The sequence below is a fragment of the Leuciscus leuciscus genome, assembly GCF_965113295.1.
Source record: "Leuciscus leuciscus genome assembly, chromosome: 1".
NCBI classification, from domain to species: Eukaryota; Metazoa; Chordata; class Actinopteri; order Cypriniformes; family Leuciscidae; genus Leuciscus; species Leuciscus leuciscus.
Genome location: NC_138725.1, coordinates 62962236 through 62980866, shown reverse-complemented (window position 1 = coordinate 62980866; position 18631 = coordinate 62962236). Strand labels below are relative to the sequence as shown.

Below are 18631 nucleotides of genomic sequence, written 5' to 3'. Positions count from 1 at the left end.
GATAACATCAATTATAATATAATAGAAATAAGGCTGAAACGGAGTTTCAGAATAGATAATGTGAGCTTACGACTAATGAACATGATAAGTTTTGACCAGTCGCCAGTTTTTTTTTAGTTTTTTTTTTACTTATAACTTAAACAATGTTTAATGTTTTTAAAAGTCGTTAAAAGCGCACGAGGTTCTCGGTAAATATGATCTAATCATGACGAAATAGGCCGACTGCTGTTTAAGCTATCATTTATCAGTTCACTATTTATAAGGTAGGCCTAGTCTTTATTTACAGGCACATAGGCTGTAATGAAAACCCCGACGTAGAGCTTTCCGTTTTTATAACATTATGTGTTAATTAATTAAATTAATATAAAGCTAGATAAAAACAGTCTACACGGATTTACTGTGCGCGAAAAATGTTTCAAATCAATAATGGAAAAGGCTCCTAGACACAGCTAAATTACATTTTTATTTTCGAATTTTGAGCTCTGATACACATTGTCCTCTCTGCAAAAAGGCTGAACTAACCCGTTAAACAAGTTTACATCATATAATTGTAATTTATTTTATTTTTTAATTTCACCAGTTAAACCACTTACTTGAGCAATTTAGAAATGATTTGTACCAATCAAACAATCTTTCGATTCTGACGGGGCCTAAAAACAGCATTATAATGAAATATTAAGACACAGAACAGACACATCAATTATATATATTCAACAGAAAAACGAAAAATAACGAAATACGATTCTAAAGCCTGAATTATTTGTGCCTTAAACATTTAGGCCTAAAATTGGCGTAATTATATGTATAGCTTATTTCCCTTCTCTCTTTTTAAATGGTGTGCTTTACTTTTTGGACCTTAAAATATATACAAAATCTAACCAGAAAATAATACAAAGTTCATAAAAGAGGGACTTAAACGATGCGTCCCTTAAAAAGGTGCATTAAGTTGAAACGTTAATGTGTGTTAACAGCATCTATGCCTACATTCATAATAAAGCTGAAGAAGGCAACCAAAAGAAGAAACCAACTGGTGTACGTTACATAAAAATCTGGGAAATAGAAAAATAAGCTTCATTTTCATAGAAAACGTGAATGGAAATGTAGGCTAAAGATAGACTCTATATATATTTTTTTTTTTGTTGTTGCATTATGTACATGATTTCAAGACTTTACATTTATAGACTACAAATGATATAGAAATGTAGGTCGTTTCTAGTTTGATTACAATATTTCAGACATACACACACACAGACTAAAATCACATCATCTGTTTTCTTTAAAGAAACCTTTGTCCGTTGAACTCTCTTTTATGGTTACAGTCAAGGAGTTACTTGTTACGTCGGTAACAACAACTTTCTCCATATTCTTCAAACAAGGCAACCAGGACTGGTCTGTTTCATCTACAAAACTCAGAGACAGTTGCTCTCTGGTTTGATCGGTGGATCGAAATACATTGTTTTTGGGAGGATGCTTCATCTTGGGTTGTTGGTTTATGGCACCACTTGAGCTTTCCTTCCGTCGATGTCCCAAAACACCAAGCCCAGCTTTTAAGATGGTGCCGCCATGTGTAAATTTCACATCACTTGACCTGCTTCCCATCTGCTTATGAACGAGGCTGGATTCTGCTGGGAACTTCTGGGTTAAACGGATGACATCACAGTTAGAGGTCTCTCCTGATCTCTCGGTTTTGGAAGGCCGATAAGATAACGGTTCATCTGCCTTTCTTTTGACGCCTTCATTGGATGAACCACCAGCTGGACGCAACTTTGGCTTTGGTCCTCGCTTTTTTGGTGAGCTGGCAAAATCCAGCGGGTGGTGAACTGGCATCAGTGGGTCTCTCTCGGGGTCTGGTGGATGCACACGAACACTTTCGCCTCTGTTGACGGTGCTCGGTGGGAAAATCGTTGGCACAACAGTCCGCAGTCCCTCACGGGCTCTGGGAGTCACAACCGGTTCTGCTACCGGGAAAGACACCTGTATTCCTCTAGACATCTCTCGTCTGAACTCGTAGTTTTTGCCTTTTTCTTTAGCTTTTGCCTATAAAAATGTTCAAATGTAAAAAAAAAAAAATGTATGCACATTTAAAAAAATGCAATAACATTAAAAAGTTAGACACTTCATTAAACAGAAAGCCAAGAAAAAACAAAGAAAGTCAAAGAAAATTTTGGGTGATAATAATAATAATTCACCTTCATTAAAAATGTTTCTGGTTTGGGTCCCCTCTTTTTTGGACCATACATCTCCCTTTCACGCTCTCTGAAATAAAATAAAATAAAGAAATCAGAGAAATGCTATTGTAAAACATCCAAAACAATTAATTTGTCTACTGGAATGACAGAATCAACGGGAAAATTTAATTACCTTTCTTCAAAAGCAGCGAAAAGACGCTCATCCAAAATATTCTCCTCTGGTTCCCAGGTGCTGTATCTGCACCAATAATTGAATGTTTAATTATTCGCAAATCATAACGACCAAAAACAATTCAAAGTGCATTTTTTAAAACATTTATTACTAATCAGTGCATTTTTTTTATCACTTCATGAGATTATTATTTTTTACTGTGCATGCATAATATTTCTTGATTCGTATATAAACGTATTGTTACATAAACATATGTTATCCGTGATTTTCCCAATATGAACCGTTTTAACCAGCCAATAAAGCTTGCATCTTGACTGTCTCCCATCACTGGCCTTGTCAGCTAACGTTCTCATGAGCCCCGTTACACAGTCCGTGCTGCAGCCGTGCTAACGCTCAGCGAGCTCGGGGAGCCTGAAACCGCTCCCTCCGTTACAACAGCTGCCGTTAACGTGTCATTACCACTCACTTTTGAGACCAGCCTTTCCATTTGACCAGATACTCCATCCGGCCCTGCGGGTAAAAGCACAGGGACATTCAGATTAGCAAGCTAACGCTGCTAAGCTAACCTATCGCGTTTAAAATGTCACTTCGGCGGACATAAACAAATAACCAGGCGTCTCTATAACAAAGCCGAAGCCCCGACGAGCAGGCTGGTAATGACACTTACTCTCCTTATGCGCCGTTTAATGATGGATTCGGCGGCGAAGACCCGCTCCCCGACGGCTGAGAGCTCCATGTTTACTTCAACCTCGCAGCTATTTTTCTCGCCTCAGCCTGAATAATCCCCGATAGGCAGCCCATAATACTCTATCCGAAGAGACGTCATCACGTTCTAAACTGTTACCATGGCACTGCAGGACGGCTCTGCTGTGTGAGTGGAGCTGCCGCTCGGGGAGGAGGAGTCATGTGATCGTGGAGCTCACTACAGGACGAGGCGAGCACGGATAAAATGTCATTTATGAGTGTTGTTTTGAAAGCAAATACGTCGTGTTTATTTCGTATACTAGTCTAGACTAACCGGAGTCAGGGCTTTTTTGACAAGTCCCCTATTAGTCGCATATTTACGCATATTTATTTAACAGAAAGGGCATCTACACGGCAGGTTTCTTGTTTGCGATGTCAAAACAACAGGTGCTGCGAGTCTATATTGTTGAGTTTTATTTAGGCTATATTTTTTATTTATTTAATAGGACTGAAATCTGCACATGCGCACGCTCGTTCTTCATTTTAAACGCACACGGACGAAACGCAAAAAGGCTAATCGAATCTGTGCTTCATATTCCCCGCCATGTCATGCCATCCCCTGTCAAATAACAGTAGAAAAAAACGTTTAAAAACAATACAAATAACGAAATAAAAAAACAGAATAAAATAGCTAAGTAAATGCATAACAGTTTTAGCCAAGTATAAATCCATATAGCGTGCTGCGGGACTGCGGCGTATCGATATTTTACCCGCGCGCTCCGAATCTGCAGGCAAGAAAATATAAATAGCCTAGGTCACTTTGTCCATATATATTCGGGTTGCTGGCAGATAGCCTAATTTTGATATAGCCTATTGTAAAAACAATGAAAAAAACAAAACAAAACAAAACAAAAAACAGGGCTCTCAGCCTTATTAAACGATTTTAAGATTTTAAAAATGATTTCAAATCAATAATAGGCTATAGCCTGATATAAAGCTTGGCTTCAGTCGAATTTGGAAATTACAAACGTGTAGCTTTCTTTCTTTCTTTCTTTCTTTCTTTCTTTCTTTCTTTCTTTCTTTCTTTCTTTCTTTCTTTGTAATAAAATAATTTGAATAAATAATTAGAATTATTTTAAAACAATAAACTTGACTGTTTCGGACAAACAATAGACTTACTAGTTTTATTTTAAGCCAGTCGTTTGACTATTAAGCCATTTTTTAATAAAAATATTAAATTATATTTGACACACGTGACATTTAAAGCCTAATTGTTAAAGTGGAAATGATCTGCGATCTGATAAACGGCAACTAATCTTTTATTGATTTTAAAGATTCATTCGATTTTAATCCGATTCTTTCGATGCAACGGATAATAAATGTATTAGATTAGATTGTTTTCCGTTTTCTCTATGTTTTCTTTTTATTTGTTTCGATTCGATGAATTCAAATTAATCGGAAAAAAACATCCTTAAATAATAATAATAATAATAATAATAATAGCCTAATAATAATAATATGTATTAGGCTACGCATTTAAATAGGACTAAGAACTCCCACTATCAATTCTATTTTTTTTTAAAAAGACTTCTTAAAATATCGAAAAAACAGAAATATTCTATTATTAGTTATAATGACAATAATGACAAGAATTCTTCTAAATTCAGGCTAAAAGAGAGACAATGTGTCAAATTAAATGTAATGGTAAATTAGCTTTTTTTTTTTTTTTACCGTCTTTAAACAGAGATACAAACAACGGGAAATAACTGGATTTCATCCTGTAAAATATAACACGAAAAATAAACAACGAAACTGAATAGCTAAATTAAAGCGTTAATTGCTTGCGTTGTGGTTAATTCCACAGATCTTAAACAGTCCTTATTATAATTATTATTTTTAATCTAATTATCATATTATACATTTTTTAATACATTTTTTTATTTTATAGCCTAATAAATTAAATCTCAAACAAAGAGAGAGGTTCGGAGGAAAATAATTTTCATTTGTTTGTCATTTAATTTGTATATTTTGTTGCTTTTAGCATAGATTTTATTTTGCAACTCATTCGATGTTTGTCGGAAACAGTTGACAAGGCCTAGTAATAGAATAGAATAGAATAGAATAGAATAGAATAGAATAGAATAGAATAGAATGAGGGATACTACACTTACCGTGTTTTCAATGGTAACCCACTTATAATTTTCCACAGCTTGTGTTGGCTGGAGTTTTTTGCCTACTGAATTCTCTTGGAGCCTATTTTTGCAGTGTTTCGTCAGCAGAACAACCCAAAAACACATTAAATATCAGTACAACCCACTGAAGAGACGTAGCCTATATGCATTTCACTTACAGCCTCACGTGATTCATTCCCGTTAAATATCAATGGCGCTGCTGTGATTGTGTATAAGGTCATACAGACATTGAAGTGCTTTATGAACATGGTACTGCACCTAGGAGGCAGCACTGCAAAATTTCATTAATCACAGCTCTGGAAATCTTATTAGACCCTGTACAATTTTCCACCAAATAAAACAGTGTGAACATAAAAGAAGAAAAATGCTAATTTATTAGAGCCTCTTGCTGCGCTTGAAATCCCACACTGAGTAGGAAACCAACAACATTTGAATTTGAGCTTACTTCTGGACCATTAAAACGGTAAAAAAGTCCCTATTGGTACGTTCTATGGGTAGAATGAATGTAATCTGGACGTAGGCTACTACATCTGCCACGTTGTTACTGTCACGTGACCTACCAGCGTCAGTTGCGTCACTTCACTGTCATTCATAAAGCTTCTCCCTTGGCCTCATGGGATAATAAAGTGTCCATCGAATGCGCACTCCAAACTCTCTTTTGCCTTCTGTTTTCCAAATATGTATTCGGACATACTACTCTGTTGGCGTAGTTTTTCTTATACTATAGTAGGGATAGGGAAGTATTCGATTTCGGACGCATTGCATAGCAAAAATGTAAATTTGCCGATTATTAAGTCTATGTATGCAGTCAGTTAGACAATATGACCTAATAAAAATCATTATAAAAAATAACTGAACACAGACTGACACATTATAAAACAAATCATTCGTTTTTATTATTGAACAGAGTTTAATATTGATTTGAGAAGCATTTTCAAACGGACTCTTCAGTGTGTGCATAAAACATGCCGTTATGCATATAAATGGCCTGAACCTTGATGGCATTATTGTGTAACTTGGACATTACATACTGTACATCTCATTGCATCGACTGTAAATTGATCCCAATACATACAAAATCTAGCATTAAACTGTCCAATGTAAGCATCAATCGTACATTTACTTTCTGGTCATATGTAACAGTTTGCATGTTCTGATGATCTCTGGCCATAGTTACACTGCTGTTACAGAATTGATCTGCATTAAGGATTTATTATTATTATTGAATTAATTACCAAAAGAGATCCAGGAGATGATAAAGTGCAGCTTAAACGTCTTACGGATAGGGAACATCAAACAATCCAGTTGTTGTTTTTTCTAGCATTGCACGGTTAGACCTCACAGGCCAACAGCATCTGGAAATCCAGTCAAGTAAAATGTTTCAGCGAAACAAAATCAGTTACGCTAATATCCAAAAATACTTTTTTTAAGGTACATTCATGTACATTAGGATGACACCTTTCCAAGCAACTCAAAATGTATAGATCTCAATTATATGTACATCTGGAAAAAAAATCTTAAATCCCCAACATTGGAAGAAAGAAAGAAAAAACGTGGTCCACGATGGACATGAACATTGAAAGGTGTAAGTGCATTTAACATCAATCTTCAATGAATTCTTCCAAATCCACCAGTGTGCTTACTCCAATTGGCAGACATTTTGTCAGGTAGAAAAATTCATTATCCAAAGTTTTATAAACAGTTTTACACAGTTACGGGATTTTAAATTCTATTTCAACAGCTGCGAAATCCCAATTTAATGTATTAAAAAACATACAACCGGTATCTAAACAAACAAACCCTACATATATATGGTGTTTCTATATATGGATTATGTGTTTAAATAAATGTGTAAATATATCTTCAGGAATGGCTATGATCAGTGCATCTGAAATGAATCATCTAATGAATAAATGACAGTCCCAACGCACTGTTGTCATTCTCCTTGCACGTACTCCTTAAAGGTCACAGTTAAGCAGTTCGTAGTGATGTCTGTGATTATAACGTTACCCACAAACGGTTTCAAATGGCTGTCTGTTTTCTCCACTTGCACTGAGCTTTCTGAAGTCTTCTCCCCGGTAGGAAACTGTTTTAGCGTTTTGGTTGGACCACAGCTTAAATCAATAGGCTCTTCAGGAATGGTGTCGCTGAAGTCATAACTATACGTTCTGGCGACGTGACTGCCTCTGTAATGCAGGTTTATGGGTTCTCTCTGAGGGGAAGAAAGCACTGTGTTTGGTGCACTGATGCTCCTGTAGCAGAAGAACTGCTTACAGTTCCTCACGTCCTCACTGGGTTCTGACAGCTTCCTCTTAAGGGGACTCGTTCTGGTGTCAGTGTTCGACGGGACAGCTTTCTCTGCTGCCGTGGGCGAGGAGTTCGGCTGGTCGCATATATCCGTCACTTTTGGTTCAGTCTCTGTAGGCTTGTCTTTTGGAAGTTCAATATTTTCGAGGGGCTTTTCGGGAACACGTTCGCTAGCTGAGGAAAGATTCCTATTTTTCTCAATAGAACCATTCTCACCGCCTTCTCCTTGATCTGCCGTTTCCCCATCAGACAGATTGTCCGTATTAATCAGTGTAGATTCCTCATTATGTCGCGCTTCCACGTCAGAAACATCCCTGTTTTTTACTTTGGAGGAATGCACACCTTTGTCCATGTATTTGCTCATTACAATGACAATTCGGCCGTTTTTGTTTTTGTTCTTGATTATTTTCATCTTGCTGCTGATGCCATTAGGAAGGGCAAACTCTTTGGCACTGGTTTTGAGTGCCCGCCCCGCTCTGCTAGCATCATCCGGCAGACCCTTGAGCTCGATAGACAGATCTTTCACTTTACTCAGGCAGCCAGTGTCTTTGTTCCGAATCCACTTCTGTTGCAAGGCTGGAGGGAGGTTCCAGCCTTTGTTGGAAGGGTCTTGACCCGTGACCTCTTTGGGTCCCGTGAGTGGCGTATCATACATCTTGGGGTCCGGCTGGTAGTGATGATGTTTCTTGCTGTTCAGCTGGTAGAAGTGTTTCTTTTTCCCGCTCAAATGCTGTTCTAAGGATATCTCCTTGCAGCTGGGCTGGTACTGATGGTGTTTTTTACTGTTCAGCTGGTAGTGCTGCGGCCGCGAGCGGATCTGGAGGGTATCCACTTTGGGCTGGTTCTCCTCATCCAGCGATGTGTCCTGAAGACCACCCAGGATGCTTGATCTACGAGCAAACGCAGGAAGCTGGGGACAAAGAGAGAATATTTATTGACATCTCAAATGAACTGGAAGTTCATCATATGTTATTTATATTACAACACATTTAGCTTTACTCTAGGGGTTTTCATAAAGGTTCTTGATTGGCATTGATGGAACCTTTGGAACCATGGAATCTTTCCATTCCACAAAAAGTTCTTTATAGTGGAAAAAATTCTTCAGATTATTAAAATGTTCTTCAAGCTAAGAAAAAAATGGTTCTTTTAAGAACTGTTCACTGAAAGGTTCTTATTTTAGAGAACCCAAAATGGTTCATTACAGAGGAATAATTCCCTTTTGGAACCTTTATTTTAATAGTGTAGGCAGTCTTATTATGTGAATTTATGTTTTGAGCTTGCAAACGCCATTCTCATGAATATTTTAACGGTAAAATCAACTGCTGAAGCTAATTGAAGTCATATAGGACCTCAGTACATTAAGATGCATGCAGACAGAAAGGAGCCTTTTATTGATTCATAATGAAATGGAATTTTTATTCAGATTGTGCACAGGAATAACCTTTTGCAAAAATATCACCAACTTATGCACTGACTGGAAGATAAAAACTGCATTTGGAATAACACATGCTGTCAACGTAAAAGCTGATGTACCTGGACCAGGGGATGTTTGGGTTTAGGCCCTCTTTTTCGATATCCCACCATTTGCTCCTGCCTTTCTCTGAAAACAGCGCAAAAAATATATATAAACAGTTTTCAACACAACATATTTAACATTCTCAAAACTGTTGGTTTATAAGAAAAACTAAAGCTACAATGTTAAAATGCTTAAAGGAACATTCATTCATCCGTTTATGTGAAACAGAACCATTATTCTTTTTCACTCTTATAAATAAAGGTTCTTTATTGGCATTGATGGTTCCACGAAGAATCTTTAACATCAATGGAAGCTTTCCAATGCACAAAAGTTTCTTTATAGTGGTAAAGGTTTTTGAGATTATTAAAATGTTCTTCACACTAAGAAAAAAAGTGGTTCTTTTAAGAACTGTTAATTGAAAGGTTCTTTGGGGAACCAAAAATGGTTCTTCTATTGTTAAAACCCACTTTTGGAACCTTTATTTTTAAGAGTGTTCTTCTCAACAGTAGCGCAAGATTCAGATCTCAAGCCACAGACAATCTCTTTGATCACCAGGTTACAACACAAAACAAGCGCACAACGGGTAACACGACACTCTCACACTTCTAGCGCAGCTAAACCAGAGTGAAACTCACCACATTTCTTGCGAAAACTGCTATCTAAACCTAACAATTCTTTTCCTTTAGTGTCTGGAATGCTTTGATACCCATTCTACTTTTATCTTAAGAACAGAACAGTGGACTCAGAAGGGTGTGTGAACATCACAAGCCCTTTGACACAGCAGATTAGATCATAGGCATGAGTGTCCACTTGTGAGAACACAGCTACTGATGTATTTTTCATATATGCAATGTATGTATGTATGAATTAATTTGACATAAGCTGTTCCAAAACAAAAGTTGTTGCGCTGTTCCAAAGAACAGTGCTTCTCAAATTTGTTCCAAAGAACAGTGCTTCTCAAATTTGTCTTCCAAAGAACAGTTCTTCTCAAACTTGTTTCAAAGAACAGTGCTTCTCAAACTTTTTGACTTATATTAAAAGTCCTCTGTTCTCAAAAATTAGGAATGTCTGTATATTAAAATTAAAATGTGCAATTAATTTAGTGATCACAAAAGTTATTATAACTGAGTTCTTGAATAAAAAACAACAGTTGTTAAGGGAACAAGAATTTGCATTCACATTTATACAGTTATTTAAATTATTAATTAAAAATAAATATAAGTCATCGTGCAGTGACAAGTTTAATAAGGCTCCCAGAGGGTTATGGCCCCCTGTTTTGAGAACCACTGCCCTGGAACTGACAGGAAGAAAATTCAATCTTGATTGGTCAATATACAATGGCACGTTCATTTTGTACGACTTGCACTGGTAATAACAATGGAGTGTTTCCAAAACTGGATAAAAGGCAAGCATCAAGAGAGTCTTTGTAGCAGGCAGACCTGACCCATGGGGCTACCATTAATCTTCAGCTACACAGTGCAGGGAGTTGGCCCCGCCTCCCGTGACCATATATGGGCATCACCACAAGTTCAGTTATTCGTCCTCCATCTCACCTGTTTTGGAAAGCGACAAGAAGGCGCGGATCCAGAATGTTTTCCTCGGGTTCCCATGTGTTATATCTGCAACATTGACGGGAAAATATGATATTGTAATAAATCACATGTTAAATTCAACGCATGTTGCAATCAAATTTAGCTATCGTAACATGTTGAGCAGATCAGTGCGCGAACAAAATACATTTGTAGCCTGCTGAAAATGTAAACATACGAGCCATAAATATACGATTTTACTACATATATAAAGTAAAATGTCAGTACGATGGCAGAACGATATTCGCTCGCGTAAATTTTGTGATGGAATCCATACTAAACAGCCCAGCGCGCGAGCGATGTGGGGTACCGGACGAACAAGACCAACATCGCGCGGCATTTTCTGTTAATATGTCTAAAAAAAATAACGCCTATAAACCAATTAAACACTTACTTGGCTGACCATCCTCGCCACTTCACCAGATACTCGATTCTGCCCTGAAAAACGATGAAAATGTGTTGGGTACTGCACAGGAACAACAAATATATCCTCTGCACCATTTACGGTAGTTCCAGTTCGCGGCAGTTTTACCTTCCGTAGGCGCTTCTTTTCGATGCCCTCCACCGCGAAGACGTGCTCCCCGACGGCAGGTAGATCCATTCCGTCTCTCTTCCGCCCGTTTGAGGCGAACGAGCTAAATAAAATCTTCACTGCAACGCTTTACTGTCTCGCGTTCTGCCACCGCTGTGGCCCAAGATTAATTTGTCCCTCACCCCTCCTCTTTCCCTCTCTCTCTCTCTCGCTCTCTCGTATTTGTCTTGACGTTAAGCGGCGGGCACTGGAAAAGCTCAGTGCTGCTGCTACTACAGAAAATAGTTCATGCAATAATAAGCCAAGGCAGGCGCGTGACGTCACGCGAGGAGGGGGTTGACAAGAACTGTGCCGAATATAAAGCAGTAGTGTGTTTAAACGCTGTTTGCTTGCTGTAATTAAGAACCTGGAAATATGCATGAATACTGACAAGCTTGCTTTGGTTAAAAAATCTCACTAGCCACTTTTAATCTATCTATCTATCTATCTATCTATCTATCTATCTATCTATCTATCCAACGCCAAAGTCCCACAATCACATTTAGGTGTCATGCATTTTTTAACCAAAAACTTGTGTAGGCTATTTTCGATCTATAACAGCCTTAGAAACATGTTGTAGCTACTGATCATCTGCAATGCACTATACTTGAAGCAATAAGGGTTGTATATAGCCTACATTTTTAGACGGGTTGGGACCCCCCTCAAGGAATGCCACGCCAAAATACACTTTACTTTTGCTTCTTTATTTACCATGCAAAACGCACACAGTAGCCAAATATAGCGACAAAAAACAAATATACACCTCTAAACGAGCTATATTCTATTAAAGGCACCTCAGTTTAACACCAGTAGGAAAATAACCACTCTTTCACGACCAGCATGTAGGCTACATTAGCTGAAGGCATTAACACCTATTTTTTTTAGTCTACAACTAATGTATGCAGTTTTATTGCCTAAAACTGTATATAAAGCGGAAATATGAGGCAACATTTAGCAGCTGTGGATTTTAAATTACATTCCTTGAAACGTAATATCTAAAGTACATTAATTAACATCTTTATCTGTATTATTATTATTTTTACCAGCGAATAAAATTCAGCAACTAAAGGGTTAAAATGAGGTTGAAGCGTCAACAGCCAATCTCAGCTCCATATATGGCCATGAAAAAGAAAGGGCAAATATATCGTGTTTTTGCGGGTTTATTACATTTTTTTACACACAAATTGCAATATTAACACAAAAACACACCATGTTGCACAATTTTTGAGCAAAAAGGTGTGTTTTGACGAAGAGAAATTGATCGTCGCGCTGCATTTCTCTTCAGAGAAACACACCCTGCTGCCGTAGAAACAGAGAGTGGAAAATGATTGAATATATTAATGACAGAGACTGGTTGCTCTACACCTGCTGTAATGTGAACATCGACGACAGGTAAATGAATTATAATTTCTAATAACATGGCTTTGTTCTCTTGACTGAACCCTATAAAATCACAGTAAGCCTGCAATCTTAGTCCAGCATGCACAGCATTAAAATAAATCAGTAGCCACAACTTCCTGCTGTCACTTTCAATATTCAACTCATTTAGTCAACAGCATGGCGTAATAATCTTCAATTTACAGTATACTGCTGCAGAAGAATCTAAAACACATATTCGGAGCTGCACACTTTTATCCAACAAATTCAGTGTTGTAATTTTTTTGGTCAGACTCAATTTTCATTCTCTCAGATAGGCTACATCTGTTCAACTTCATGTAAGTTGGACCAGAATTCTTTGTGTTATCATTTAAAGTTATAATGCGTCCCTATATCTGAATATGCATATTTACCTTACCTATTATTCAAGAGCAGTAAAGTATAGCTTATTCAAAAAGCAGTCTGTCAAATTAGTATATCTGGATTTGTATGAAACAGTAACTATTTTGAGACGACGTACTGAGATTATATTAATTTATATTCTCAACTAAAATGGACACTTTTGTTCTCTTGTTTAAAATGGACACTTTTGTTCTCTTGTTTAACAAAGCCTTAGTAAATTATTTTCATTCGTCACAGGTCAAAGCACCATAAGGCTAAAGAACAATACTAACATGGCGGATGCAGTATTTCCAGGAATACACACCTGCATTCTCTGAGTCGAGAAGTCAGTTTATCAAATTCAGTGCATGCACAGGAATACAGACACAGCTCATGATAATGACAATGACCTTAACCATGTCAAGAGCTCTCCGATTGGCAGCAAAAGACAGTTGACTGGATGGAAACCTCTCAAAGAGATCTTAAACTGTGATTGTTGCAGAGCTTTTCCATGTATGGAAACTCATTCACAGAACACCCAAAATAGGGGTTCCACTTATCGAGTGCCAGGCACCAAAGCGCTAAAGAAAGAAAGGGATTGAAAGAGAGAGAGAGAGAGAGAGAGAGAGAGAGAGAGAGCGCAGTGTGTGCCAGACTATAAGTGTAGTCTCCATTGCCCAACCAAGCGTCTCATTTATCCCGCTATAAAGGGTCATGGAAGAGGATTGGTCGAGGACTGGAAGGGTATTAGAAAATGTTAAGAGGGGCCTACAGGCATTCTATCTCAGCTCAGTGGGAGCTCATTAAGTTCTGGTATCCTAATGAGCTGTTATCAAAAAACTGCATGCGATTTGACAGAAAATACATTTTCGAAGAAGTTAAATATGCATTCTTTTCAAGAGCAATGTTGCTTTACTTAATGATAATCAAGATTTTCCACACAACAAGCCTTAAGAGAGAAATGCGATAACATCAGAAATTAATTTCCAATTTACTCTTCAGCGCTGCAAAGCTTTATGCATGCAGTCAGAATGCATCCATGTAATTTTCTCCCAGTGCTGCAAGCTTCAACTTCCATTATTTTTCAATTATTACATGATTGGTCAGATAAAATATAGTGTCTCGGTTAATTTTCTGGTTGCACTTTAATCTAGTATTCTATCAATTTTCAAGATGACTATGACTATGTCATTGTCACGCGCATCGCTGGTAGGAGTGCGGGCTCATCAGAAAGTACCATGGCGTGCCGCTCTTCTTCCCCCAGAGCACATGAAAGGGGGTTGGGATTGTCGGCAGAGGGGGAGGGGGCCCAAAACAGACAGCGGAGTTCCCCAGGGTGCAGAGGGATCTGGCAGGACTGCCGTGGCTGACCTGTCAATACTGTATCACGCACTGAAGCATTCTCTCTTCACCATCCATCTACGCTGACTGACTTTGGTCTTAAATACTGTATACTGTCTGTCAGTGAAGAAATATAAAGAGTGGTGGGACAGCTGAATATGTACTGGCCTGATCGCCATCAAAGCCGTTGTGCAGCATTTTGATTCTGCATGGAAAATAATGCTGCCGATTTCACACGTAGGAAAGAAAAATCACATACAAGATATCCCATGTTTCACCTTAAAAATAAAGATTCCAAAAGGGGGGTTTTGCAGCGATGCAATAGAAGAACCATTTTTGGTTATAAAGAACCTTTCAGTTCTTAAAATATAAAAATTTGTCTTAGTGTAAAGACTTTTTTATATATATATAATCTAAAGAACCTTTATCCAGAGAACCTTTGGTGCAGTAGAAAGGTTCCATAAATGTTAAATGTTAGCCATAGATGTCAATAAAGAACCTTTATTTTTAAGATGCAGCAATTATATTAGTTGGAGATCAAATGGAGACTATTGCTTAAAGGGATCGTCTACCCCAAAATAAAAATTCTGTAATCATTTACTCACCCTTATGTCTTTCTAAACCAAAAGAAGGTATTGTGTGAAATATCTCAGTGTTTTTGTCTATACAATGAAAGTCAAAGGAGTTAAATTTTAGGACCAATGTTGTTCAATATCGTCTTTTGTGTTCCACAGAACATATGGAATCCCATTTCAGATTTGAATGGGAATTGAATTTTAAGGTTCTTTATGGAACCATAGATGCCAGTAAAGAACCTTTATTTTAAGAGCGTTTAAGTCACCTCAGATGTTAAATAAATACACTCATATGCATGGTAACATCTAAACGAACTGGTCTGACTGAAGTCAAAAATATCATTTGACGACTGAATCAACCTGAATATTGGGTTACAGTAAATTAGAAATAGAGTGGCGCAGATATGACATGTTTATAGGCCAACCCTGAAGTTAGCATCAGCCTGGTTCCCTCGCCAAAAACCCTTTTGCAGAAAGTAAGGGCTGTGACTCACGAAAGCTTATGATTCTTACATGTTTTGTTCATCATGATAATGATGAACACAACATTTATGAATTTTGAAGCGTAAATACAATCGGCAGAAGTCAAAAGCTAAACGTAGGCTATGAATGAACTACACCACAGTCACATGACTTGAAGGTCACCACTAAGCTTCCGACAACTATTTCAGTCTTTGTTTAGAAACAGTTTCTGTGAAAGCTCAAGTTATAATAGTTTGCACAACCTCTGTATATAGTCCCAATTAGCAACCATCTTTTTCAAGACAAGAACAGTAAGCACAGTAAAATAACAAGAGGGTAATACTGATGTATTTTATATCGTAGAATAAAACATGAAAATATATTGAGATTGTGTTCACCCCAGACCTTATTTCAAGCATTTAACCAAAAACCCATTCAAAAAACCAATTGACTTCAGTGCTAAAATGCTAACCCGTTTCCTGGTTTTAGCCTACAATAATTTAGGTTGCCACTATTGTGCCATTAGGTCACTTGATGGAGTTTTTCGGTTCCTTGCCACTGTTGCCTTTGGCTTGCTCAGTTGGGGATATTTTGGGGATATTTAATTTAATTTTATCAATCAATAAATTCCTCTTGAAACAAACTTTGTTGTATTATTTTAATTTAATACTGTGAAGCTGCTTTGATGCAATCTGTATTGTGAAAAGCGCTATACAAATAAACTTGACTTGACTTGACTTGACTATTTACAGTAATTTAACCTGTTTCTATCTGAAGAGCAAAAACACCTCAAACTGTGTCTATGTTTGCAAGATCCCAAAGTCTGCAATTAAAAGTCAGTGTTCTCAATATGATCTCACACATTTCTCATCAAATTCTCACTAGACCAATCCAAATTAATTTTTTTTTTAGCTCAATACACTTACAGCATGTCAATGATTGTCTCAATTGCAATGATTTCCCCAAAGGAATTTCTGGAGAAATCTCACAACAGGCAAAGTTGACACATAAATAAAACACAACTGAGATCTCTATTAAGTATCCTGCAACCTCTGAGCAATAAAAGGTTCCCCTGGGCAGTGCCATGCAAATCTAGACCGGCAAATGTGTACAATACAAGTGTGGAGTTGGCTTTGCCCTTCTCTTCCGTGACTCTCGGGAAAGACTATCTGACTGTTTCCCTTGCATTTTAATTCTCATTTCCCTGGCAGCGGAGCTTAAGGGATTCTCTGTCCACCTCAGCCTTGACAGCGGACCATCCGGTCTCAGGGTCAATGGAGCTATTCCACACTGCAACCTTGAGTTCTCGGTGCCCTATAACCATTTAGCCGAGGTTACAGCACAGCGCATTCACTTGGGCAGATGAAACCAATCACACACATAATAAAAAGACGATTGTGGATGTGCCAGGGAAGGGCGGGGAAGATGAAGAATATTAAAAAAGAATATCTGGAACAAACGGTGATAGGATAAATGGACAATACAATGCAGTTTAATGTTGCGCTCCATCTATATGGAAATGCAAGCGTGTGGGAATCTGCCAGGGAATGTCGAGTAGCCCGTGCTGGTGATTGGATGGGGGTGTTTTGTTTCAAACTGTGATTGAAAAGATACAATCACATGGAATTACAATGAAGACTTTGAAGAATTTGGAATTGTCAAGCAGGAATAGATTGTCTTCCTTTCTTTTTAAGCAAATCACAAATGGTTTACTTTAAAGATCACTAGACGAGCCCTAGAGACACGTATCCTCAGCGAAGACCACCAGAACCAGACAAGTCCTCGACACAGACCCTATGGCCAGATTCAACTCCCTCCCACCACATGCTGGCAAATAATGAACTGTATCCCGATCTTCAAGCAGAAGGAGCTGGATGACATATTCTGAATGATGTCAATCCACAATCTGACTTGAGATGCAGACCACATCATGTTTGTTTTCCCTCTATTTTTGTCACCTAATGGAGGTGCGTTCCTTGCCACTGTCTCCCTTTGGCGAAGGCAGACACTTAATATTCTGCAGTATTATTGACTTGAATGCTCTGACACTATTGGATGAGAGCTGGATGAAGACATCATCTCCAGAGCTGCTTTATAGATGAATTGAACTCAATTCATTATTGAACTTTACACAGCTATTGAACTGAAATGAATCAACACTGTACTGATTTCAACCGAATAATGACTTACTATTGTCTTTTAGAGCTGCTTTACAGCAAAATTGAATTCTGTTTGAATCACTGAATCATTATTTTCCTATGTTTATCCATGTAAAGCTGCTTTGAAACAATCTGTATATAGCGCTATATACAGTAAATAAAGGTGACTTGACAAGTCAGTTTTTCTTCATAGCACCAACATGTAAAATAGTACAATTGCACACAAATACAAAGAATAGCTTTTTCCAGCTTAATGAAGTTGCTTGATCTAGCTGGAAGCTTCCAGAACCATGTATGCATAAAATCACTCACTCAATATAAATAATTTGATTTAGGAATTTGAATTGCATTTAAAATTTCCATTAATTTGGATTACACAGTTTTAATATAAACTAATAAACTTAATGTGATGCATATTTGCCACTCACACATAAACAAACTGAATGTGTTTTAAATGCGCAAAAGTTTATATTTATCATCAATAAATCTAAACTAATTGAAATTTAAAAATTAAATTTGAACTAATTGAATATTGCTTGTTCCACAGCTAGCCATATTTAAACCGCATTGATACTTTTTAATGAACAATGAACAGATTTGTTCTCATTCAATTTGAATAAATGCATTTAGAAAAAATATGATTATTTAAATAAAACCAAATAGATCCAAATAGTTAATAATAAACTATACCAAGATTTTTTAAAGTGCACAAATCTTATGTTTCATTTATGTATGACCGACAAATATGCATCACATACTAAAATGAGTTTGTTTACTAATAAACTGAAGATAAGCAAATAGTCACAGGGGTCAAATCTTGTTTTTGTTTCAAACAAACCACATTTGATAAGAGTATCACATGTTATATTGACTGCAATTCCCACTGCACATCTTCCACATTTGCTTGAGCACGTCTGATGGTTATTTAAAGAGAAAGCCATGGATTTCTCATTCCCATTGAAGATAATGGTAAATCAATAAGCTTATTCAAATCATCCTGAGAATGTCTGAGGAGGAGTGAAAAAGCAAAACAGGATAGATATTTAGTCTAAAATAGATGTTTTGTGATGTTTCATTTATTATTTTCCAGCACACATTTCTGTATGCAAGTCTCTT

At 37.3% G+C, this 18631-nt stretch overlaps 2 protein-coding genes across 2 annotated transcripts; both read right to left on the bottom strand.

The window, feature by feature from the left end:
- Positions 1-287: 287 nt before the first annotated feature.
- On the bottom strand, positions 288-3181 carry cbx8a (chromobox homolog 8a (Pc class homolog, Drosophila)). Its single transcript, XM_082163396.1, has 5 exons — positions 3029-3181; positions 2828-2871; positions 2362-2427; positions 2190-2256; positions 288-2037 (listed from the first exon to the last, which is right to left on the bottom strand). Exons 1-5 carry the CDS (start codon positions 3095-3097, stop codon positions 1264-1266), a joined length of 1020 nt encoding a protein of 339 aa, XP_082019522.1. The 5' UTR covers positions 3098-3181; the 3' UTR covers positions 288-1263.
- A 2927-nt stretch (positions 3182-6108) lies between these two features.
- On the bottom strand, positions 6109-11464 carry cbx4 (chromobox homolog 4 (Pc class homolog, Drosophila)). Its single transcript, XM_082163361.1, has 5 exons — positions 11182-11464; positions 11044-11087; positions 10614-10679; positions 9078-9144; positions 6109-8454 (listed from the first exon to the last, which is right to left on the bottom strand). The coding sequence occupies exons 1-5, from the start codon at positions 11248-11250 to the stop codon at positions 7174-7176; spliced, it is 1527 nt and encodes a 508-aa protein (XP_082019487.1). The 5' UTR covers positions 11251-11464; the 3' UTR covers positions 6109-7173.
- Positions 11465-18631: the final 7167 nt, after the last annotated feature.

What these genes read in the sequence shown, in the direction of transcription:
- cbx8a (XM_082163396.1), bottom strand. Translation starts at nt 3,097, where the DNA reads ATGGAGCTCTCAGCCGTCGGGGAGCGGGTCTTCGCCGCCGAATCCATC. An exon ending in TTAAACGGCGCATAAGGAGA is followed by an intron (nt 2,872 to 3,028) that starts GTAAGTGTCATT and finishes TTTTACCCGCAG; the next exon opens with GGCCGGATGGAGTATCTGGT. An exon ending in CAGAAACATTTTTAATGAAG is followed by an intron (nt 2,038 to 2,189) that starts GTGAATTATTAT and finishes ACATTTTTATAG; the next exon opens with GCAAAAGCTAAAGAAAAAGG.
- cbx4 (XM_082163361.1), bottom strand. Translation starts at nt 11,250, where the DNA reads ATGGATCTACCTGCCGTCGGGGAGCACGTCTTCGCGGTGGAGGGCATC. An exon ending in TGGCGAGGATGGTCAGCCAA is followed by an intron (nt 10,680 to 11,043) that starts GTAAGTGTTTAA and finishes TCAATGTTGCAG; the next exon opens with ATATAACACATGGGAACCCG. An exon ending in CCAAACATCCCCTGGTCCAG is followed by an intron (nt 8,455 to 9,077) that starts GTACATCAGCTT and finishes CTTTGTCCCCAG; the next exon opens with CTTCCTGCGTTTGCTCGTAG.